Raw genomic sequence first — 25,099 nt, 5'->3', positions numbered from 1 at the left:
GTATAAATGTATCACTCTGGTAGAAGCCACTACAGTAAGGCCGACTTGCCTGAGTTCGCGGGTGTTACCAATTGGTGTCGAAGTTTAGTAAAGTTAGTAAAAGTGACCATGCGCTACTGCATCATAGGGGCAGGTATGGCCGGAATAGCTGCGGCACGCCGTGTACTAGAGATAGGTGGTGAAGTGACACTGTTCGAGCGGATGGACCAGATTGGGGGTACATGGATTTACACCGATGAGGTCGGAACGGACCGACATGGACTTCCCATCCATACCAGCATGTATCGGGGGTTGAGAACCAACCTGCCCAAGGAGGTGATGGGCTATCCCGATTTTTCGATACCGGATGAGCCGGACTCGTATATTGGTTCGGAGCGTATCCTCGCTTTTCTACGCTCGTACGCCGATCGTTTCAACATCAAAAAGCACATTAAGTTTGAACACCTTGTGCTCGCGGTGAGTCCTTCGGCTGACGATCGTTGGACGGTGGAGGTGGAGGATCTCGTCATGCATCAGCGACAGCTGTACAGCTTCGATTTTCTGTTCATCTGTAACGGTCACTATCACACGCCAAACCTGCCATCAATCGAAGGGCAGGAACACTTTGCCGGTGCACAACTGCACAGTCATGACTATCGTTGTGCGGACCATTACAAAGGTAAGCTTTCCGCGCGCATGTTACGGAACCTGGTGCACAACGGAGCAGATTTTAACTCGCTGCCTGTTTTCCTCATGCCTTAGACAAAGCGGTTCTCGTGATTGGCGCCGGGCCTTCCGGGATGGATATAGCGCTCGAGCTTGCGAAAAAGGCAAACCGTGTTACAATCAGCCATCATATGGAGCCCCTGACATTTCCCTTCCCTCCGAACCTAACGCAACAGTCTGATGTGGCCTGTCTTACGGAAGCTGGTGCTCGGTTCACCAACGGCCACAACGAAACGTTTGACGTGGTGTTGTACTGCACCGGTTTTCGGTATAATTTTCCATTCCTAAGCCCCAGCTGTGGCGTATCTGTCGAGGATAACCATGTCCAGCCACTGTACAAGCATTGTATCAACATTAACCGCCCGACGATGGCCTTCATCGGCCTTCCGTTTTATGTGTGCGCCGCTCAGATGATGGATCTGCAGGTTCGGTTTTGTTTGAAATATTTTACCGGCAGCCGGCACCTGCCCACGGGTAAGGATATGCTGGACGATATGCGACGGGAAATGGAGGATCGATGGCGGCGTGGTTACCGGAAGCGGCACGCACACATGATGGGCCCCGAACAGGGTCAATACTACGCCGATCTTGCCAGAACAGCTGATATTGAACCGATCGCACCGGTAATGACGAAACTGCACAACGAGAGCAGCCAACGTTTTGTAGACGATTTAATTCACTTTCGTGGGGACGTTTTTCGTATTATAGACGATGAACACTTTGAGTACGTCAAGGGTTAGGATTGGTAAAATTGTAATGGTAGACGGAAATATCATCAAATAAAAAAAAGAGGTCCCCCCGGAAGCTGTAGCTGTGAAGCATGATAGATACTGTCAGCAAAAGCAATTATACTCAGCGAGGAATCTGCACAAAAGTTGTGATTATTGAGCAAGGTTGAGTAAATAAGAAAAGAACACGTTGAATAAATAAGGAAATAAATAACACGCATGTTTGATAGTTCTCAGTGCTGTAAACAAGTTTGTTTTGCCCCTTGTAACATACTGTGGCAGTTGCGGAATGCGTGTTGCGCCAATAAACATAAACTCAATAAACCCTTTATGTGCCTTTGTTTCGAAACAAACACTCAGATATGACGTCAATGAGTATGAAATCAAATAAGTTAATCATCCGTGTGTTCTAACTTAATCATCCGGAACTAAACTGTTTAGATCTGTACTGAAAGGATGCCTACGGGTGTTTACGATTGACGTACTGGGACAACAGAACACAGATATATTCAAGCTTGTGTTAAATATTTATTGACATTATCATACAACTTCTACTATCAAGCTCGTACATAGTTTGCATCGATATCTTACTTAATTTAAATCAAAAATCACATTCCCATCCTTCTCCCAAGGGCTTTACATATTCGCTCATTAGACAACCCCCGGAAAAGTGCACCTAGTTCACTTTCACGAAGGTCTCATCGTCCACGATCCGGAACTTATCGTTGCGGAAATTCACTAGATCCTCCGAGAAGCGCATCGCACTGACCTTGTGTAGCTTCTTGATGACCGGTTTGATCGGTTCAATTTCGGCCGTCCGCGCCAGATCATCGTAGTAGTTATCCTCAACCGGGCCCATCATATGGGCTTGCCGCTTCTTCAGGCCACGCTTCCAGCGTTCCTCCATCTCCATGGCCGTGTCCGCGCTCATTTCCTCCTGCGTCGGCAGCGCCTTTCCACCACTGAAGAACTTGATGCAGAACCGTGCCTGCAGGTCCATCATCTGCGCCGCACAGACGTAAAACGGAAGTCCGATGAACGCCATCGATGGGTTTCGGATGTTGATGCAATGTTTATACAGCGGCTGCACGTAATTATCCTCGACCGTTATGCCGCAGTCGACACTCAGAAACGGGAACGTGTATTTGTAACCAGTGCTGTAGCAGATTACGCTGAAATCTTCACTGGTGCCATCTTCGTATAGGACACCCGTCTCGGTGAGACGCGCTACGTCCTGCTTCAGCGTGACATTGCTCGGGAACACCGTTTGCGGCTTATCCTTCAAGTGATGGCTTAGCGTTACACGGATCGCTTTCTTGGAGATCTCGTACGCCATGTCCATCCCCGAAGGTCCCGCTCCAATAACGAGCACAGTTTCTCCTGAAAAAAAAAATAGCTCATTTTAATAACTAGTTCGCATTTAGGAACTAGTTCTAAGTTGTTACCTTCAAACGGTTCATTACTGCGGTAGTCGTGGCTGTGCATCTGTTTGCCACGGTACACGTCCGCACCAGGATATTTGGGCAAGTTCGGTGTATGGTAGTGGCCATTGCACACCAACACGTAGTCGAAGGTGTACGTCAGCAGTTTATCGTTCGGGCAGTCACGCACGATCACTTCCCACGCCTTGTCGTCGATAGTTGGCTTCACGCGCACCACATAATGGCTGAACCGGATGTGCTCCATGATGCCGAACGCTTCGGCAAACTGCTGGAAAAAGTTCAGCATATCCTCCGCCGGGATGTACGAGCTGTCCTGCTCCGGAATCGGGAAGTCCGGGAAGCCCATGATCTCCTTCGGCAAGTTCGTCTTCAGACCCTTGTACATGCTCGAGTGCACATCGATGCCGTACTCGTTCTTGCCTGTCGCCTCGTTGAACACCCACGTTCCGCCGAGCTGCTTGCCCATCTCGAACACCATGACCTCTCCGCCGGCTTGTAATGCGTGCCGGGCAGCACAAAGCCCTGCCGTACCGGCTCCTATCACGCAGAATGTACGTTTGCTCTGTGGATCACAAACATGTTTGATTTATTTTCCCAACACGACGATGAATAACTATTTGCAATGCAGACACAAAATCAACGGACATTCCCATCGAACGTAGGATAATTAAAACGAGAGGAAATTCCCATTCACAACCATTTGCTGTTTCGCTGATAACACGGAGCCATTCGAAGCCGGCTCAAACTGGTTTAACACTGATCGTATGTCGTCGTTTTGTACCATTCTTACAAAAGGTTATAATTAATCAAATAATTAGCGCCGGTCAATTAAGTACTGCAAGCCCTCGTCCATGCCATGATAGCCCGATTTCGCGTGTTAGGCCACAGTCGTAATCACAATTCCCATCCCTACCCGGCCACGCCTTGTCCCTTAATCGACCAGTCTTATCAAGCCAGTTCTCTTTCTTTCTCTCCTATCTGGATCTATTGAACCGCGTGGTAAAAGGGAGACGAAATTGCACAATAAAGCTGAACAGAGTTTGTTTTTAAGCTTTTTGGGTCATTTGCATCAAGTTGAAATCGGTGTTTGACACACTTTCCAACGTAAAGTGGCCCAATTTATTCGAATGGAATAAAGATCGACGGCATCCAATCCAGACGGAAGCAGGCCATCGCACGCTGCACTGTGGGTCAGCTAAGAATAATCAATCCCCCGGCCACGCTTCGTTTCGATTGAGGGGTTTGCCATTTTGCGCGCGTAGTTCCGCATCCAAGACATGCTCAAGAAATACGATCGGCTGTTTTCAAGGTCCACCGGTTGAGAGGAAAAAGCTGGTTCAGAGTCCAGAAACGCTTAACCTATATGGTACCTTTCGATGCAATTTATTCGCTTCTTGTGAATATTCTTTTTCGTTACGTTTTTAAGTTGAACGCTGAGTGTAATATTTATGTTGATAATTTTTTTAACAGGGCCACAAAAACAAATGGCGGGTGAGAATATACCCCTGGATAGTAACAAATGTGCGTCTAAAACGTACCCTGGCAGCATCTTCCTCTTAGGTTATCGGCTTCTGGACTAACAATCGACCAGGAAAAATAGATTATGCATTAGGTCTGTTGCTATGTATCAGGTAGAATAACCGGATCCAGTGATAAGCCGGTCCTAATCATCCGTCCAGGGCGGTGCCTCATCTTCAACTCACCAAAGTTACCACTGAAAGTGTATTGGTTCCCTTTATTTAATTTTTTATTTGATTTTTTCTTTTTATTCAGCTGCATTGCCGGAATGTAGGAAGGGTTAAGCCAACTCTTGGCGGCATCTAGATACAAGCCACACAAAGGATGAACGCTACGCTAATGAATTTCACTGAAAAGGGAATTCAAAGGATTTAGCTGGATTTCACCATAGATACATGGAGAAAACAAAAAAATAAACAAAATAGATAACAATTGCTTCACTGTCGAAACTGTCGTAGAAAAGCACCCTTCCGGGAGGTACGCTGACGCCAAATGCATTAGCCAAGGGATTTATCCTCGGTGATATCGCAGCTTTGCTATCGAATTGGTTTACATAATTGACTGTCCACGTTGGTATCCCACGTCACCGGCCATGGCGTAGATGTGTGCTGTGGACATTGTCCAGGGGAGGCTACGTATTGAGGTGGAGAGTTTCTATTTTCAGTTTTTCTTCTACTATTTTTTTATTCTGTGTGTGTACATTGCAAAAGGTTCTATACGTTGTGAATTTATATGGTTAGAGCTTAATGCTACAACAAGGGTAAAAATAAATGTTTTTTCTTATTTTTTTTTATTAGTATTATAACGAACGATCGCCAATGTCACTCAGAGGAAATCTTGATTAATTCCAGAGAATATGTTGACTTTGCGTACATTAATCAATTTTCAGGGACACTATTATATCATCAATAAAGCAATATAAATTCAAATGAAATAAACAACCGTAGTAATTTAATCATAATAATCTACAGTATTAAAAGAAAGTTATATGATCTTTATCACCAGGTTGCGTTAACGAGATTAGTGATTATTTCTTGTTGGGGCAATAATGTTGGTGTTTAGTGATTAAAATCATAACACTTGATCATCATCGCGAGACATAAATGCACAACAAAGAAAGATAGACACGTAGATAGTTAACGATTTTTTATGGTGTGTTCAATCGGAAAATTTTACCAATGATTTTTTCACATTTCGTACAATGGATTAGCTGATGAAAAGATTTCCATTTTTTAAGAAAAACAAAACGCTTATGCTGATGAAGCTACACGCAAAGTGTTATGTGGCCGAGGTTGTAGAGATCAATGCACTGAGTCTTTGTTGGTAGTTCGGGGTGGCTAGAGCATGGAGTATTTTATTTCATTCATTTAAAAATGCACTACGATCATCGATGTTCACTCATTTTTCAAACGTACCTTTTCCGTTACCATGGTTTAGCTGAAGACAGACCGACAGACTGAGGTTCACTGACACCTTATTTTCAAATATAAAATGTAGTTGATTGTTTCAAAGTGCGTGCTGATAGCATCGATAAATGACGAGGTTGAACTGTTTGATGAATTTTCACTTCACTCGTGTGCCCCGTGAAATGAGATGTATACTTTTCAGTTCGATCTTTACTGCTGCACTATCGCAACTGGACTAACAGTCCATTCCGCGGGCCTTTTTTATTTATTATGCTAGCATAGACCGCGCAGCACCGTCGTATCTCCGTGACTTTGCCCTATTGGATGCAGTTCAGTTTTTTTCCTTTGCTCGGGGTTTACACATCATTTATATGATGCACGGCTTCTCATGCGATGCCCTAAAGCCCCACGCTACGCAATAGGAAATGGACCCTACGTCACGCTCGCTGATGTAGTTCTAACGCTTGATTTGTCATTCGTTCAATGGGAAATACCATGTTTGACAAATTGCTGAATATTTAACTATTAAGGATTCCGGGAATTTTTTAAATTAATTTACTACTGCTTTGGGTGAGCATGCTTTTATTGTTTATTTTGTGTACTACATTTGTTTGACCTATGTTTTCTTATAACACTAGGCTCCCAATTATCTGGGATAGGATTATCCGCTCTACTGGTTATCTGCGGCCATTTCTAGCTTTTTTCATCTTGTGCGGTGTAGTATCATTTCCCAGGCAACAACAGGACAAAATGTGTCGAGTGATGAACTATCTCCAAGAAAACTTTGTGAGTCACTTTCTGTGCCCGAATACATTCTGTTTACCGCTTCTACTTTCAAAGTAATCTTTTTTAAACTAGTGAATAATGACTCTCCGAACTTTGCGTTTTTGAATAAACTTCTTTCACTAACACTTGTTGACTGTACTGTTTCGTTGACAATTTTAACGACGGTCGCCTCATCTGCGCACTTGTGTTACACCTTACACCACGTGTATACACTGTTAGCGATTCTTCTTTTACCACAGATAATTAAGAGTTTACCGTAGTTTTGTTTCATGATTTAGAAATGTAGTGGATTATCAGGATGTTTTAAAACCATTTTTTATCTGTCACACATTCATTTAGTAGTTTGAATCATGCACAAAATCCTATAATAGATCTCAAAACCAATCTTTAATTTAATAATTTTTCAGAAGACTGAGGAAAATTTGATATTTTTAAATTGGTGACTGATTTAAGTTCACATATGAAAATCAACTAATTATTACTTTGAAACTACGAACCATGTTACTTTGTGTGTTCTGAATGACTTTCTTCAAATGTTAATTTGAAACATAATTAAGTCGTTAGAACGTGTTAGATTCGTGTTAATTTATATGACTCATGATAATTCATATTGATATCAAAACAAGTTTGTAACAGTATGGAGGTTTAGGTTGCAGAACTAAGTAAGTTATAAGCAAGGATGGTTCATATTACTTTTCGATTTCAACTGCCTCCAAAAAAATTTAACAATACGGCCCCCTACGTTACTGCTGCCACTTTTTTTTACCAATAAATCTATAGAATGAACACCGGCCATGACCCAATTAGATATTAATTGAACGATTTCAAAATGCTAAAAGTTCGCAAAAAAAAATAGCTTTGATTTTTTATTTTCATTTGGTTTTTATTCAACAAAGAAATAAATAAATACGGTAAAATAGAAATAAATAAGAAATACGGTAGAAATGTTTGTTATAATTTCGATGCAGAACTCAGAGTTTCATTTTTTTTTTTTTCAATGGAAGCAATCATTCTAAACATCGTAATGCTAGTAGGATTTAGCTAGATACATGGTTTTATCATCGATTGATATCTACCTTGTAAATGGTATATTAATTCCAAATCGACAGTGAAAATGCTTTCTCTGAATGAACAGGATTTGAACATTGGAAGATGTTCAATATTTTCCTACATCGCCTAACTAGTAGCTTCTAGATATGATTGGTAATATCTGGTAGGGGATTTTACGTGGTCTCGAATTCGCCTCAAAATCTCCCTTTATGACTTTGTGAGTTGCAAAGTCACTGATTCCAAATCCTATCGCGATTTTCCCCATTCAACGCTGTGTATACTACGTTATTTTTATGAAATATTATACACATTAATATTCCAATATGATTAGTTTACGTTCTGCTAACTTAAGAAATAGAGAGTTCTGCTAATCAAATATTCCAAAATGGAATGAAATGCTAGGTTGAACTGAATAAGTCATGCAACTTACGTACATCCCCAGAAATGTTACATCAACTGTTGGAGTTCATTTTTTTTACAAATATTGTATGTAGAAATCAAAACATATGTCTGGAATGTGATTGCCGATTGCATTCATAATCTACAAAAACTATCATACTCAGCGGTAGAACCCATATTGAAAAATTATAAACAATAACAAGATTTTTTCCGATTCAAACTAGAATCACAGTGTATTTGCGCGAAAATTAATTAAATTTTGCAAATTGCGTTTGATATCAAATAAACTATACAATATGATATTCTCCTTGTTGCTACAGACCTGCCAATATTTTCCGAAAAATTGATTTCTTAAACAAGATTTTTTTAAGACAAAATGAGTGCGTGGTCCAAACAGTGGTCTTTTTGACCGCAAATTCAAATTTCGATTTCAATATCCCGAAACCGGCTGAATATTTTTGCAAAAACCAAGGCTTTTCTTAAAATTTAAACTGAACTTACAGCTGAAGTAAAAATTTCAGATTTATCTGTTTGGCCGCTCTTTTTAACAGGCTATATCTCCACTTTGGGGGTGCCCATGGCGCAGCGGTAGCGCGAGGAAACACCACACCACAGGTGTGGGATCGAATCTCGAGTCTGGCACCCTCCGGTATTACGAACGGCTGACCACCGATCTATAATATACCGTCTTTCGGTCACACAAACTCTCTTCGGAGAGAGGCCTTGTCCCACTAGGGGATGTCGTGCCATATAAAAAAAAAAATATATATATCTCCACTATCTTTGAAGATTTACCAAATCAGTTAACGATTACATTTAAGTAGATTTGTTGACTATCCTTTGGTGTCTTTGGTTTTTTGATGCACCGCTTCATCATTCCGCTAGTTGGATGAATTTTTTTTGCTTTTTTTTCAAAATGTATTATATAAATCCAGAAAAAAAGTTAGAGAGCAAATACATTAAGCAACATTTAAAAATCGGTAAAAACAGAAATGAAGCCCCCAGCCGAAATCACTGTCGTCGCGACAACATAAACTCCCTCATGCATTACTTGCATGAGTTTATGAAAATTTGTCTACACAATCAACCTAGGGGTGCGGTATGAGGGGGTCCACGAGCCCCATCTCTATCACAAATTTATAACAAACTCCCTTTTGTTCAAACTCATTGGTTTATGTTGTTCATCTTAGTTTAACCGATTAGATCAAACTATTACAGATTCTAACGGAAATTTAACGGTTCAAATATTCCAAAACATCAAGCAAACAAAAAAATATGGGTAAAATCCCAAATGAGGCCCCCTACTCGTCGCATCGTCGCTAATTTTTCTAAGTTTGCGCCTGAAAGTTATGCAATAGGTGACACATCAATTCAGTTTGAATATTTGAACCGTTGAATTTCCGTTAGAAGCTGTAATGATTTGAACTAATCGGTTAAACTGGGCAAGATGGACAGCATAAACCAATGAGTTGAACTGAAGAAATGAGTTTGAAACGGCAGCGCGCCCGAGGCGAGCGCAGCGAGCGGACTGCGCTAGGTCTACCGAAAAAGAGAGTTTGTTATAATTTTGAGTAGTAAGAGGGCCCGTAGGCCCCCTCATACCGCATCCCTAGGTTGATTGCGTAGCCGAAATTAACGGTACACACGACGGTTCAAATACTCGTAGGTCGAAATTAATTAATTGATCACCTAATGCATACACTCGGGTATATCCTCGCACAAGAGGTCGACCACGAGCCACGACCAAAAAAACGAAGGCCGGGGCCTCATTTACTCTTTTACCGATAAAGTATATTACCCTGCATTCAACCTAAACTGCATGATTAATTTCAATCGTTATGTTCTTTTAAGCGAACCGTTAGCTTGTGTCGCAAGTATCGCATTTTTCATAGCTTCAGGCGCAAACGAGAACCAGCAGGAAGAGGAGAATCTAGACCGGGGCCTCATTTACCCTTTTACCGGCAATCGCTACCGTTATTTAAACTGTAGATCCTTTCTTCTATTAACCTTAAACATAAGGTATGCTTTGTGCTGCAAAAGACCCATCCGCTAGCAGTTTTATAGTGATGGGTATTAAAGCTCCATCAAATCAGGTTCAATTCCTTAAAATCCAATCCGATAAAGTGGAAAATGTTTTGCGCTCTTGACCCCACAGTTGTTAGTCATTATCAATCGAGTAAATGTAAAATTAAATCTACTCCCGGATGAAGATTGATTTTTCTCATATTTGGTAAATGTAGTTGCTGAATAAAGAAATCTAGCCTTACTAAATGAAAGACGATTGAAAACATTCGCTCCATCTCCGACTTCACATCTCTAATTCCGATGTTGGGATCAGAACTGTGTTCATGTTGAAGTGCTCACCTCTAGTTGGAAACCAGCTGAATCGATATCGCAAACAAACCTTCCAATCTAGTCACCAGTATGTTTTCCGGATGTGAAAAATCTCTGTACATCATGAAAAATTGAGTGTTTTGTTGACAATTTCACAGTGAACGGCAACTAAAGCAATGGATCGAAGTACCAAAACGAAAACCAGTCCTTCGGTAGGTATACCGTGTAAAAGTTTGAGAAAAAAGCAAATGTCTCCTTGAACTCCCATCGCTGCCTTGAAAAATGGTGTATGGCATCATCGGTCAAATTTAGAGCTCGAAGGGGGTGTTGGGTATTCAATACTACGATTTAACAGGGAAGTTGAACGAAAATCGTTGTCTTCTGTTTGCGGTAATAACTTGTAATCGGTGTAAGAAGATGATCGTGCGGTTGAGAAACAAACAAAAGAGAAAAAAGATTGGCAACCAAAGTGAAGTACAGTCAATCGCGAAAGGGAGCATACATATCCAAAGAGAAAAAAAAACTCTTAACATTAGCGAAATTAGAAATATTCCAATTTACTTTTTCAATGTATTTCAATAGCGAATAAGATGGACAATACAAAACTAAAAAAAAAGGAAATATTTTGAATGATTGCTTTTCATAACTTTCCCATGAAAATGCTTTTCATAACTTTCCCGTACCGTAAAATTCAACTTACAGGGTCCAAATTGCTAACATTAGTTCGGGCACTTTTGTGTGTATCCAAAATGTGCTAAGATCGATATTTGGACAGTCTTTTGCTCAAAATATGAACCGCCCCTACTTGAAATAAACGGACATTGCTATGCGTTCCCAGTTATATAGTAAGTGTTTCGATTGATTTTTTGTATCAGTTTACAAAGAAAAAATAGTGCATTCAAATGGAATCCTCATTAATCCTCATACACGCACTCCATATTTAGGAGATCCGCCAATGCTGATGCGGTCCGGAAAATTACCCTGGAATATTATATACCATGACATTACGCATAAATCAGTCTATTTTTATCGGGTTTTGCGACAGAAACTACAAATTTGTCTGGTAAAATTGGAAACATACAATTTTTCGATCACTCTACGATCAAAATGAGTTATTTACTAATCCTAGAACGTTATATTACTTTACATTGAGGCTTCTGGTATAACAGGCCAATGGTATAAATATCGACATGATTATTGCCACAATTAGAATAATTTTCTTTTAAAAAAAGGTAATTCGAAGTCGAATTAGTCAGAGCAATAGTTTTTGTTAAATTTTTACATATCAAACACAATCAATAAGATAACAGAATTTTTAAATCCACATATTTTCATTGTTTTATTTGTCACACTTCGGCAATCGGCTTTTTGCTTTGGTTCGATAAAAATGCAGAAATAATTGTTGGACTACGCACAATTTTGTGGTTCACTGTAGTTGCACAACACCAGTAGGATGTTCCACTTGTCTGGTACCCTCAAAAGTGTGGCTGGTAGCGTCAACGCGTCAAGCAGCTCTCAATCTTTGGGTTGTGTCTGCCTGATCGTGATTTGAAATATTAGCCACCACACTTTCGCCCACGATTCATCCAAGGGAGCCCTCGTGGTGAACCGAAGTGTGACTAACAGCTATTAAAATCGAAAGTGTTGAAATACTAAAATGCCAGTGCGCAAAGAGCATCGTGCCGTTTGTAGTGTGATTTAAATTTTGCCATTGAAAAACGAGGCGGCCGCTTCATGAACAAACTTAAGAAGCATACGTCAACTTTTTGCTATTCGGTGCATATGAGATGTAATTTAAAAAATATCTTGTACTAATAATGTAATTGTTATTGTTTTCTTTCCTGCAGACTGCCAAAAACGAGTGCGTACAGGTGGTCGTACGATGTCGGCCGCTTAACAACAAGGAATTGACTGGCAACTTTCAAAAGGTGGTCGATGTGTTTCCGAGCAGAGGTGTGATTGAAATACTAAACTGCAATGAAGCGTCGCGGGAGAACAAAAAAATGTTCACGTATGATGCCGTGTATGATTACAAGTAAGGATATGAGTTGTCAGCATAGTAACGGCACACCGAATGTGACCATTATTTATTTATGGGTGCATTTATTTTGCAAAATGTAGCTCAACGCAGCAAACGATCTACGATGAGGTGGTACGTCCGTTGGTCGCCTCAGTTATGGAGGGCTTTAACGGATGTGTTTTTGCGTACGGCCAAACGGGAACGGGTAAAACGCACACCATGGAAGGTATAAAAAATGATCCCGACCAGAAAGGCATCATCCCGCGGGCGTTCGAGCAGGTTTGGGCTCACATTAATCGTGCTCAGAACATGAACTTCCTGGTGGCAGTTTCGTATTTGGAAATTTACATGGAGGAACTGCGCGATTTGCTGAAACCGAACTCAACCACCTCGCTGGAGTTGCGCGAACGGGATGGCGGCATAGTGGTGCCAAACCTACACTCAGTCCTCTGCAAGAGCGTGGAAGACATGATGAACGTGATGTACCAAGGAAACAAGAACCGTACGGTCGGGTTCACTAACATGAACGAGCACAGTTCCCGATCGCATGCCATTTTTCTGATCAAAATCGAAATGTGCGAAGCAGGATCGACTCTGGTGAAGGTTGGAAAGTTGAACCTGATCGATCTGGCTGGTAGCGAACGACAGTCGAAAACTGGTGCTACGGCGGATCGCCTAAAAGAGGCTAGTAAAATAAACCGTGCCCTGTCGTCTCTGGGAAATGTTATTTCGGCTTTGGCGGAAAAATCACCCCATGTACCGTACCGCGATTCGAAGCTGACGCGTTTGCTGCAGGATTCGTTGGGCGGCAATTCGAAAACGATCATGATCGCCAACATCGGACCGTCGGAGTTTAACTACAATGAAACGCTCACAACGCTTCGTTACGCCCATCGCGCCAAAACGATCGAAAACAAACCCGTCAAGAATGAAGATCCGCAGGATACGAAGTTGCGCGAGTATCAGAAGGAAATTGCCGAACTTCGCAAACTCATCAGCGAGCGCCAGAAGCGAGAAAAGACGGTGCATCGCGAGAAGAAGACGAAAAAGAAGGCGATACGCGTAAAGCGTGAACCGAGTTTGACTCTGTCGGACGAAAAATCCGACTCCGAAGTCGAAGAAGAGGACGACTGCGAAAAGGAAAACGAACAGGACACAAACGAGCTGGACGCGAAGGCAAAGGAGGAGCTGATGAAGGAGCGCGAAGCAACGGTGGCGCTGGCGTCGAAGCTGCAGGAACTGGAGGGTCAGCTAGTCAAGGGTGGTAAGAACATTCTCGATACTTATACGGAACGACAGTTCGAGCTGGAGAAGAAGCTGTCGGAAATTGCCGAACGAAAGAAGCGAGAGATCGAAATGCAGCAACAGTTGGAGCTGCAGGAGGAGTCGACTATGGAAATTCGCGAAACGTTTACCTCACTCCAGCAGGAGGTTGAGCTGAAGACTCGCAAGCTGAAGAAGTGCTATGCCAAGTGTATGGCCCTGAAGCAGGAGCTACAGGATACGCGGGACGAGCACAATCGCGACCGACGCGAGCTAGAAATGACGCAGAATGAGCTGATCAAGGAGCTGAAGCGGCTCCTGTTGATAATTGACAATTTCGTCCCGGCGGAGGTAAAATCGCGACTTTACACGCAGGCCAAATACGATGATGAGGCCGAAGAATGGTTCCTTAATGGGAGCATGATGCTTAACAATCATCACGCTCTAGTGCGCCCAGTGGCCGACCCGAGCCGCAGGCGGCCAATGAGTGAGTATGCGCTGCATATGATTAAGACAAACTCGCTCGAAGCTATCCGATACAAGGTAGGATATGTTCGTTTATTGTTTATATTTACTCCTGGAACTCTATTAAACATATCGTGTTTCACTTGTTACAGGGTGAAAATATTATCAACTATGAGTTGGATATGCCACTGAGGACTACGTACGAATACTCAAACCCGAAAGTTTCGGCCTCGTTGCAGGCAGTCTTAGCCGAAGCAATGCAAACGGAAGATGATATCGATATCACCGATCAATCGAATTACGCTAGCATAATGAAGATGCGCTTGGATCAAATTACCAAGCGCAACGTGCAAGAGCAGGCTGCCAATGCTGCCAATGGTCCCGCTGGGGTTAACGGTGGAGCTGGTGTAAGTGGCGGGATTGCATCCGGATCGAGCTTGGCTGGCGGTGGTAGCAGTGGCTCATCCGGGATAGCAACCGGCGCAAGCAGCATTATAGGCAGCGGCAGCAGCACTAGCCGGGCTAGATCTTCGATTTACAACCGTGGCAAATCTGCGGCACCGGCTTTCGGAGCACATTCGGCTGCACCGATCAAGAAGACATCTGCCTCGGCGATGATGACCAGCAGCCATGGAAGCGGGAACACGTTCCCGAAAGCGCGCGGTCTCATACCGAAGTAGAGTCTGCGCCACGGTGAAACTGAAGTACTCATCTAGCATCATCCTCATTATCATTGGCCCCGTAATGGGTGTATCATAAATCGAGCGGCTCGGACCATTCACTCTCACATCGCAAGGATAGAGCCGGTAAACACGCTTAATTTTGCAACCTGAAAAACGTTGGTTTTTCGAAAAAAGTTCTTTACCCTTAGATTCGAACCAAATGAATCCGATGCGTGGCAAGCGTTTGTTTTTTGTTTGCTTAATTTATTTCACCAACCCGACTGATGGTAGAATGCAGGAAAAGTTTCACTTACGCGCGCGCTAGCTTAAAAATTCACAGCTTTTGCGGGAACTGGAAAAGAAGTTTATGTGTAGCAAGTACTAGTGACTAACGAATTTCATCCGCAGTGATGAATGGAAGGAAATGAACAGTTTATCCAAAGTAAATCGGAGTAAGTTTATTGTGCAGAATGGATGATTCGATACAGATATAGTCAGATAATTAATGGGAAGTAATTATAAAAATACTCGTAATTTCCATATTCGACAGTTTAACCAAATTCGGTATGCAAAGTATCCGTGTTGTGTTTTTCGGTACTCGGTATGCAACACACATTTCGTGTCGATGATTCTTTCTCTCGAAGGAAATGTGAATTCCCATGAGTATTTATTTTGTTACTTACGAAATTATTATTCACGTATGAAATATGTCTTTTATATTCCTCTCTACCTTCTATGTTTCGCTTCGGTTCTTTGGAAAGCATTATGCTGTATCTTGTATAGTTTAGGTAACGTAAAGGGCGTTTATTTTCTAGATTAACCAAACATTTAGTCAAGCATTGAGTCTTTACGTTGTTAACTTTTTGTTTCCTTAATACTAGGGCTAAAGGCATTTGACACGAATTTGTTGTATTTTGTGATAACTGTTTTGTTTTGTAAATATGTTCGACTGCAATGAGAAAGGAAAAGAATATGGAACAGTATTTTTCGGTTTGTTTTTGTTTTCTTAGTTTTAAAAATAAAGGTTCATTCTTTCCTAGTTTTAAAATTTTGAGCATGACATAATCAGTACCCCACCGAGTACAGGGTGCATCGAGTATTAAATGTTCCAAAAACACTTGCAACACATCAATTTAGACCATGTTGATGAGTGTACTTTTCATTCACGTATGTTAAACGAACCTTCTACATTGCCATAACCGGACATCATGGTTTTTACACTCTCATTCATTATTTATAACGCATAACACAAAGCATTATGGAAAGAAGCATAAAGCTATAGCTCTGCAATTCATCCATCATACATTTGCAAAATAATCAGTGAGTGTGACGCAAAATTAGTAATGGTGAATGTAGTATATAATCCTGGTTTTTTTTTCTATTGGTACCCCTCTAGCAAATCATCCAGGTGAAATAACTAAACCTATCTTTAGATCAAGAATTAAAATTCTATCCTAATCCTACCAATGCACAAGCCCTTTGTACTAAATCATAATCGGTAGAATTAATTGTGTGCTTCACCCACCAGCCTAGGATATTGTTGCAACATGTGCAAATCCATATGAATTCAGTGTTCAATTATTTAAAACTAACTTCCATTGTAACGCTTTTGAAAGATTATCAGTAACGGTAATTTTCTCTGCTTGGAAATCAACAAAATTAATCACAACGCTCTGCATTGAATGAATTTACACTCAAATAAATAAAATAATACAAAAATTCAAATACAAGTAGAAGATTGGACATGATTTCAGTCTGCACAGTCTGAGGGTCGAAGAAGGAAAAGGAAAAATAGGATAGGTAACCCTAGTTGAACGTTTAGCACAACTCCACGAATACAGTCGGTGCAACCAACGGAGAATGTAGAAAAGATGAAGAATATACTATCTGGAAAAAATAAAGCAAACTATATGGCAAACAGGAACCCATGGTGAATGCTGCTGCATGTGCGCATGCATTTAATTCTTTATTACAGGCCTTAGTGCAAGCATGTACACCGGATACAGATCCTTGGGGAAGCTTGTTTGTCGCTGCTCCTTGACAACACGCATGTTGCCCTCCTTTATCAACTGCTTCATAACCGCCAACGGGCGTGTCACAGAAGAGTCCTGCTGGTCGACATCCACTATATTGCTAGAGGTGAAATTTTCCTTTATAACCATCATTCCGCCTCGTGCGAGACCTTTCGTGCAGCGGATGAAAAACTGCACTGCATCCTGATCCGTAAGATGGCCCAATACCCACTGGACCCAGATAATGTCGTAGCGTCCTTGTTCTGGGCTGAAATCCTGCAGCCCGGAATTGTATACCGTACCCAACTTAGGGCCACAGTCCGCTAGTTCGGCTCGGGCAGTCTGGCAGAATTGTTCATCCTGTTCGACGAGGTCAATTTGTTCGTACAAAGGCACGAGCAGGTTCTTAGTGATGCGCCCAATTCCTGCGCCACAGTCCAGCGCTCGCTTGCGTCCCGGTGCCGGCTTCAGTTTGTACAAGTGCTTTAGGAATTGCTCTGAGCCGCGTATATCTATGAATGAGATGGCTCCGAAACCGCCGAGCATGCCGTCAACGGTTGGTGAGACGTTGGACCAATACTTTTTGGCATTATTGTAGGAACATATTCTGTCGGTTTGCACGTTTTCTTCGGTGGTGCTAGATGTATCCGAGGTAGGTTGGTGGTCGTTGTTTTGGGATGACTCGTTGTCGTTCAATTCGTTGGCAGACCCGTTGTCCATTGAGATGAGCGATAAGGAACACTTAGTGAAATAAACAAAGTACGATTCAATTTAGAACACAATCTATCCTCCCTGACAACAAAAAAGCTGACAACTAGTGTTGGCAGAATCGGGATTCGGAAGTTTCGAAGATTCGATCCCTAGACGGATTCCAACGATTCGAATCCCATTTGACGGATTCTAAAGATTCGAATCCCATCTGACAGATTCTAAAGATTTCCCGGCTGACAGACATTTAAATTGTTGCTGGTACTATGTAGTTCCAGCAAGAGTCCCAGCAATCTGCCATGGAAAAACATGCTGTAACTACATGACAGCTGCAAAAAATTTGAAATTTTGTCAACCGGGTTGGATCCCATTTGACGGATTCTAAATATTTGATTCGATTCGACTTGATCCTAAACTGTTTGAATCGACTCAATGATTTGAGTCGAATTAGTCACATAACTAGCCGATCTAGAGACAATTGAGGGTATTATGATCCAGTTCCGCGTTATTGCTCGAAAGTTTCCGCATATTTGCTAGAATAGCAACCTGGGTATTTATACAAGTATTCCAAGGTATATAAATATATCCGCGTGACCACATTAGGCGTACCATACCAAAAACTTGGTACGGTCGAGCTCCAGCGTACCATACCAAATGCAACCCAGCACTTCTGGGTTGGCTGACGATGGTGTGCTCGAAAGAGCTCGATGAAGTGCTCGACTTTTCATATTGGTAAGAACTTGTCGAGCAATTATCAGTTAATTTGTGAAGAGCATCTCCAAAAAGTTAATTGATAGAAAATAATAGCATATTTTAGAATCATGATGGAGTTTAAAACTGTTATTATTATTTTTCCGTACCATAATATTGTTGAAACATGGCAACTTTACTCCATGGATGAAAATAATGCGCTGCAACTGTCGTTCCAACCAGGCGTTAACAAACAAAAATACTCGTTCTCTTTTCATCGTTTTTTTTCTTTTATAATAATTGATACGATGTATTTGCTTAAAATTTTTCTACCCGCTCTGTTGGTCATAGTTCTTAATCCAACAAATATTTCGTTTTTAAAGAAGTTATGCAGCATTCAATCCGTTGATAAAAATATTCTCATGTTTTCTAAGTCGTGAAACAATGTGGTAAAACGAATCTTATTGTTTTTATTTGCCTGTAATTACTATCTGTAACCGTAAACTGCTGGATTCAGTTTGAGTACACGAGGTGAGCAGGACAAAGCATAGAGTTGGAGTGAGAGGTTTCGTGACTACACTTGCATCGCTCGATTCTGACAGAAAAATCGGTTTTTGACACTAGGAGCGTACCAGTTTTTTGGTATGGTACGCCTAATGTAGTCACGCGGTAACACTTGCTGCTCAATTCACTTGCGCCTGCACTCTGAGATTGCTATGAACAGACTGCGCAAATACATGATGCTGTAGTTGCTCCAACAAGGAACACACTCACATATCTCAAATAGGTTTCGTACGTAAGTACGTGCGTATACGCTAATAACGACACATGCTTACTGCAGTAAGCATATTGGGGATAGTTTGGCGTTGCATGGTTGCAAAGGATAGAATATGCATAGGAAGCATTCGCACTCTCTCTCTCCCTAACAAAACGACCAACGCACACATTCTCATTTCTAATCATAGAGTTGAGGGGGGGGGGGGGGGGGGGGGGGGGAGAAGTACAGATTTTTGAATGCGGAGACCCAAAACCAGGATGAGCTGACATTTTTCGTCAACCGGGTTGTTAATAACTTTTGATTCTTTGAACCGATTTTCACGATTGACCCCTCAAAAGAAAGGTCTGCTCAAGACACACAACTTTAACGAATGTGAAATTTTCTTGGCTACTTGTAATGTAACAAAGGATTAACTAAAGCTAAATATATTTAGAAAAAAGATAATTTGAATAAAAAGTTTACATCTATACCAGTGATGTCAAACTCGTTGATGTTGATTTTGATATTATAATACTTCTTAAAAAATTTACAATTTTGAGTAAAAGAGAAGGTTTCTTGATCAATCGTTTTCCAAATTTTAACGAATTCAAATCAATTTTATTTCAATTTATTTTGCAGTTCAACACTATTGTGCATTTTGGTAAAGATTTTACAACTATTTTACTTTAATACGATTTACTGCTCCACACCTGTTATTTTATTTAGACTGCTCTTGTAGTTCATAACGTTTGTTTTCTATGAACACTATTTATTAGATTGTCTCGAAAAATCTGTGTAAACCCTTTGCTCTCAAACCGCAATATAATCGGCGTGATGTGGATCAAAGTTGTATATCACTCTATTATTATTTAAATTGACATTCGTTTTGTTCTCATGCAATTCGCAATTCGTAAAACCATTCAAACAAAATGTTGCTATTCAAACGAAAGCCAATACTACCGCATCCATTGTTCTTGCGGGCCGCATGTTTGACATCCCTGATCTATACCTACTGCTGACAAGGATAAAATTCGACCAAATTTGTTACAATGTAACAATTGTTTAATAACAGCATGTGCGTTCCATTGTAAAAATGTAGTGTGTAATAATTCTACAGTCTTATCAGATTTTAACAACCACTAATATTCATCAGATGACGTGAATAATAAAAAGTAACATATTCTTTAACAGAAATTACCTTGTTTCCATTAATTTATAAGGCCTAGACATAGAAATATCCTTGCGGGTCCGCGACAGCCGAGCGGTATCACCGGTTAGAAAGTCAACCCACGAGCTCCGAATGCCTCGACGGCGTGGGTTCGAATCCCAACAGAGACCGGACACACCCGGTTGTGCGAGAGGACTGTTTATCCACGTTTATTTACGTGGAAACAAACTTGTAAGCCCTTAACGGGCAGGCATGACCAACAAGGTCGTTACGCCAAGAAGAAGAAAGAAGACTAAATATGAAAACTAAAAAAATATTAAAAATCTTTATTAGTCCAAGAACCCCAAACAACCCCAACAGATTTAATTATTTTATCAGCTATGATCATATTATATCGAATGAAGAACCAAGAAGAAATATATATTGGAGATTATTAAAATCAATTGAAATGTATTGCAATAATGCAATGTAATGAAATGAAATGTTAAATAAATAGCTAATATGATGCACATCGCGTTATGTTTTTTTTTAATTTTCTTGATAAATAACAATCGCCGGAATACACAACGTCCACATTACGAATTAAGTCGTATTTTAGAAAGTTTCTGCCGTATTTAACTGTATTACAAGTGAACTTTCATTTTCGACATTCCTGCAAGTAGGGTGTAAAACAGGATTTCAAAAGCATCAGCATACTTTCCTGCGACGGACCTAGAAAATCAATCCCATCAGTGGGAGCATTGTTTGCTTTTTACTTACATATGATGATTTTTGAGAGCATGAAACTTAGCACGAATCATTTCAGGAAAAAACAAGTTTTAGATTTTGATTGCAGGGTCTGCCGGAAGTCATACATCACGAAATTTTGATATTTTAGAATAATGTTTTGAAAATAATCGAAACTTGATAGAGGAATCGATATCGTTTCTATCACAAATGCAATAAGCGGGAAATATAAAATATTTTGTAAATTGCGAAAAAATATGCACTGCTCTACTTGATTATGAAATCAATCAATCACGACTTCAATAAAAAAAAAACAATTATGTTTTCCCGTTTGACGAAAATGTGTGTATCGTGACAGATATGGTGTGCCTTAAATAGCACATGTGTGCCTGTGAGCCTAATAAATCGTGAGCTAAATGTTTTGTACCATTACTCCTATCATGCTTCGGATATGATTCTGTGTCCGACTTATGCTACGCGAGCGTCTGATCATTTACGGCTGAATAAATAAATTCCTCAAATGACAGCTGATTCCTTTGCGTGTTCCAACATTGGACCATAAAAAACCGGTTCCAGCATTATCGTCGTTTTACCATAGCCTCCACTCGAATTCATCGATGACCAGCACGGAACGAAAGAGCATCATGGATAGACTCTTCAATAACACAGCTAGATGGTATTTACTACATGCATGGAATTAAAAATTTGCTTAAGATTGCGAACCTGGAACCACCATTACAACATTAGGTGAATGTGCTAGGGTTCCAAAGATATGGCAAGTTGAAACACTGCGGTGGGGATTTACGTTTGTTTTGTAAGATTTCTTATGTAGATTTATTTGAATCCTATCTAACGCTACGCTACGTATTAGTAATGTTTATTCAACGTCTGTTACTTCGATAATGCATCATTTTATGATTATATTTCCTGATCCTAAGCTACAAGGTTCGTTTCAGTTGTGTTACTGGGTCCAACCAGACAGTTGATGATACGTCTGTTGTTAGTGATACTGAAGATGTGCTTTTCACGTGCATTTTCCTGCTTGCCTCATCCACTACCGGCGATTCGTTTTTCAGTGTATTAATCAAACATTTATCGTAGTGTTGGAAAGGAGGACAGTGAGCGAGAGCAGGTGAAAAATGAAAACAGACAGTGCTGAACGATGAAAAAGAGCAAAAATGGAGAAAGGACGGGGGAACCGCATCGAAGTGTGCTTTATCTCAAACTCTTATTCGACATGTCGCATAGTTTGGCCTTCTTCGTCGTCATCACGTTGGCATGCTTCGGACCTTGCCGTTGAGATATGAAAGTTGCCTCGGGCCATTTTGGGCTCATGAGAGAGCTACGATCATGCTCTTAAACCAAACAAGAGAATCATGCCCTTCAACCAAACGAGAGAATTGCGTTAGTGAGCTTTTGTGGAGAGCAGCTTAAGATGAAGGAATACAATCATTGTGAAATAGCATGAAAATATTAACCAAACCTCCTAGAGCTAATAACAATTTTATTATGTTTGAAACATATTGTATTGTAGTTACCGATGCACTTTGTTTACAAAAAGATAAAAAAAATCAAATTGAAAAAGTCCATTACAGTAACAGATTGTGACTGATTTGTATTTAGTCCTATTTTTATTCAAAAAAATTATTTTATAACGATACATTAATTAGTGTCACCAAGAAAATGGCTGATGATGCAATTGACTAGTTTAAACAATGTGATTTTTACAGACTAGCAATCAAGTATCATGGTACTAGAGATATTTATGTATAACACTTTATATGTTTAAAAATTCCACATAACAAAAACATGATCATTTCTAAAGTAATAACTTAATAAAAGTTCATACATTTACTCATCGATGCATTTATTTCAATTGCAAAATAAGCGGTGTCTTTTGCCATTTTACGGATCAACGAAAACAGTTCTGAGGTTTATTTATACATTATTTTGATAATGCTCCAAAACCGGAGACAAATTTGTATATACAGCACTTAAACAGCAGCTTAGACACACTTGTGTTTTGGGGCAACCAAATGAAAAAGAAAAATTTACAAGAAAATGTGCTGTGAAATCTCGGTTCTGACAAAATTTAACAGAATTGGAAGCATGTCTTCTAAATGATTGAACATATTCCAAAAATACAGGCAAATGTAAAAATACATGTTATAAATTTAATAGTACCACTGTAAATAGTAGTCAGAGTTACCAATACTACTAAAAATAGTAGTTTAACCCACCTACCTTCTTCATTTGAGTTATCGCACGGGTGGACAATTGGTTGGACATGTGGACATTGATCGATATCAAAACCATTCTCCAACAATCAGAAAAACAAAAGGTATGTTGGCAGAGAGAAATCAAAGAAGCTTAGCATAGTTTAACACTCTCTTTTTAAGAAAATCCATGCAAAAGTCCGAAAAAGAGAGAGAAAGAGAGAGAGAGAGATAGAGAGAGAGAGAGAGGATCGCCTGCAATCGTTCCGCCATGCTGGTTCCGGCCGACTCGCGGTGCTTTGGCGCAGTCAGTTCTCAGAAATTGCTCGTCGGACGCAGTCACGATCTTTCCCGTGGGTTCCGGTTTGTACGGTTCAGCTGCCCCCCCATCCAGTGACGGATAAGGGTGGTTCTCAAGTGTGTTGTGGTATTTCTTGGCACCATTCGGGTGCACTAGAAACCTGCCAGTGTGTGCGCAATTTCCCGTCTCGTCCGGAACTCGACTGGTCTGGTGTTGTGCGGGGGGCGTCCCCATATCGGGTGCGTCAAGCAACGAGAACCGTGCAAGGTAACTGGTGTGCGGGGTGTGTTAGATCCGCAGCACACTGTCTAGCTGACTAGCACCGAATTGACGCAGCGTTTTGCGCCTGGCCGCACGTGAATGAACCGCAGGCATTCTTCGGCGTGGCCTTACACTTCGCAGCCCTTGTGTTTTGCCCTTCCCGGTGGTGAACAAGCCCGGGATCCCAAGCGCGAGTCGGGCCACCGAACCATAGCTTCGTAAAACAATATTGCAATCTCAGCATCAGCTCGAACAGAGACTGGCTGTGGAGTGCGTTCAGTGCGAGAAAGAAAAAGTAAGGAAAGCAAGCGACGAACCTCGAACTGCTTCTACTGGGCTGCTGCCTAGAGTCGATAAATGTGCGTGTACGAGTGTAAACACCTGGTAAAATTTGTTTAAAATAAAAGTGTTTGTTTTAGTGTTTGCCTTAAAGTGGCATTGGAAATCTTTCGCATCTATCCCAGCATATGACATCATCAACAGAATCCCGTGTTGCTGCTAGTTCCACCAGAATCCATACGATTCACACCAGCACCACCTGTCCTGCTCAACTACTCTTCGGCAAATCAGCAACGGTGGGAAATTGATCCATGCAGTAAGATGCGCAGTTTCTTAACTTGTTGAATCTGCCCTGTTGAGTGAATTCAGTGGTTACCAAGCGAAATCATACCGGTGCAACCAGTGACAACTGCAATATATGTCTATGCGTATACACATGTACGATATCATATGTTTTAGTTATTTTCCTTTCGTACTACTGGCCCGATACTGGCCCGTGCGAGTTCGTAGAGAAGTGAAATTCAGTTCAGCGTGCGCCGGGCGCGCACTTTCACGTTTTGCGGGTCGTTACCTTTCCGGTCGCTGGTCGAAGGAGATTGGAAATCGCGCACATTAATATTTCATCGTTTTTCGGAACCATCCCCGCCCCGTTGGCTTTCAAACGGGACGGGTTGACGGTACGATTGCTGATTTTTTTTCTTTCTCTCTCTCTGTGTCTCTCAGTGAAAACCCTGCGAGAGTGTATATGTGTGTATGTGTGTATGTATTACTAGTGGATGTGTTTCGGATCCATTCTAACTGATCAAGAAAGCAGGATCGAGAAAGATCTGACAGCTGTGGACGGTGAAGTCAGTCGAACTTCAGATAGATCCAGCTTGAGCTTGAGTCCCGGGGGCAGTGAAACGAAGGCCTGGTTTAACCAAACCAAATTTGCTTCCTAGACAGTGATTTGTTTCTTTGCTCAAGAAAAGGTTTATGTTGAGGCAGTGATTGCTCCAATCTTCGGTAGTGAAGCTGTTCTACGATTTCAGGGCATTATGTACAAAAAGGTATTTAATTAGTTTTGCCAAATTACTTTGTATTTATAGTCAGCATTTTCGAGCATATTTCAAAATTCTTAAAAAAATGTAAAATTTCAAAAGTTTTACTCAAAAACCACTCAAGCAAATATCAACACAACCCGTTTTATGCCTATTTTGACCC

General features: G+C 41.0%; 4 protein-coding genes across 4 annotated transcripts; 2 read left to right on the top strand and 2 right to left on the bottom strand.

The window, feature by feature from the left end:
* Positions 1-102: 102 nt before the first annotated feature.
* On the top strand, positions 103-1,445 carry LOC131285118 (senecionine N-oxygenase-like). Its single transcript, XM_058313978.1, has 2 exons — positions 103-658; positions 742-1,445. The coding sequence occupies exons 1-2, from the start codon at positions 109-111 to the stop codon at positions 1,443-1,445; spliced, it is 1,254 nt and encodes a 417-aa protein (XP_058169961.1). The 5' UTR covers positions 103-108.
* A 664-nt stretch (positions 1,446-2,109) lies between these two features.
* On the bottom strand, positions 2,110-5,823 carry LOC131289840 (senecionine N-oxygenase). Its single transcript, XM_058319175.1, has 3 exons — positions 5,809-5,823; positions 2,879-3,437; positions 2,110-2,813 (listed from the first exon to the last, which is right to left on the bottom strand). Exons 1-3 carry the CDS (start codon positions 5,821-5,823, stop codon positions 2,110-2,112), a joined length of 1,278 nt encoding a protein of 425 aa, XP_058175158.1.
* Positions 5,824-10,438: 4,615 nt separating this feature from the next.
* LOC131289836 (kinesin-like protein Klp68D) lies at positions 10,439-15,210 on the top strand. The gene is made up of 4 exons (XM_058319170.1): positions 10,439-10,580; positions 12,216-12,403; positions 12,490-14,194; positions 14,269-15,210. The coding sequence occupies exons 1-4, from the start codon at positions 10,545-10,547 to the stop codon at positions 14,794-14,796; spliced, it is 2,457 nt and encodes an 818-aa protein (XP_058175153.1). The 5' UTR covers positions 10,439-10,544; the 3' UTR covers positions 14,797-15,210.
* Positions 15,211-16,708: 1,498 nt separating this feature from the next.
* Positions 16,709-17,574, bottom strand: LOC131289842 (N-terminal Xaa-Pro-Lys N-methyltransferase 1). Its single transcript, XM_058319177.1, has one exon. The coding sequence runs from the start codon at positions 17,508-17,510 to the stop codon at positions 16,737-16,739; it is 774 nt and encodes a 257-aa protein (XP_058175160.1). The 5' UTR covers positions 17,511-17,574; the 3' UTR covers positions 16,709-16,736.
* Positions 17,575-25,099: the final 7,525 nt, after the last annotated feature.

This window comes from Anopheles ziemanni, chromosome 3 (genome assembly GCF_943734765.1).
Source record: "Anopheles ziemanni chromosome 3, idAnoZiCoDA_A2_x.2, whole genome shotgun sequence".
Classification (NCBI taxonomy): Eukaryota; Metazoa; Arthropoda; class Insecta; order Diptera; family Culicidae; genus Anopheles; species Anopheles ziemanni.
The sequence above is the reverse complement of the archived record's forward strand: the minus strand, read 5'-3'. Positions and strand labels throughout refer to the sequence as shown.

Bases quoted from the DNA above. Each gene is read 5' to 3' on its own strand.
- LOC131289836 (XM_058319170.1), top strand. From the start codon at position 10,545: ATGGATCGAAGTACCAAAACGAAAACCAGTCCTTCG. The intron at 10,581-12,215 runs GTAGGTATACCG...TCTTTCCTGCAG, and splicing joins AAACGAAAACCAGTCCTTCG to ACTGCCAAAAACGAGTGCGT. The intron at 14,195-14,268 runs GTAGGATATGTT...CACTTGTTACAG, and splicing joins TCGAAGCTATCCGATACAAG to GGTGAAAATATTATCAACTA.
- LOC131285118 (XM_058313978.1), top strand. From the start codon at position 109: ATGCGCTACTGCATCATAGGGGCAGGTATGGCCGGAATAGCTGCGGCA. The intron at 659-741 runs GTAAGCTTTCCG...CTCATGCCTTAG, and splicing joins TTGTGCGGACCATTACAAAG to ACAAAGCGGTTCTCGTGATT.
- LOC131289840 (XM_058319175.1), bottom strand. The intron at 2,814-2,878 runs GTAACAACTTAG...TTTTTTTTTCAG, and splicing joins CAGTAATGAACCGTTTGAAG to GAGAAACTGTGCTCGTTATT.
- LOC131289842 (XM_058319177.1), bottom strand. From the start codon at position 17,510: ATGGACAACGGGTCTGCCAACGAATTGAACGACAACGAGTCATCCCAA.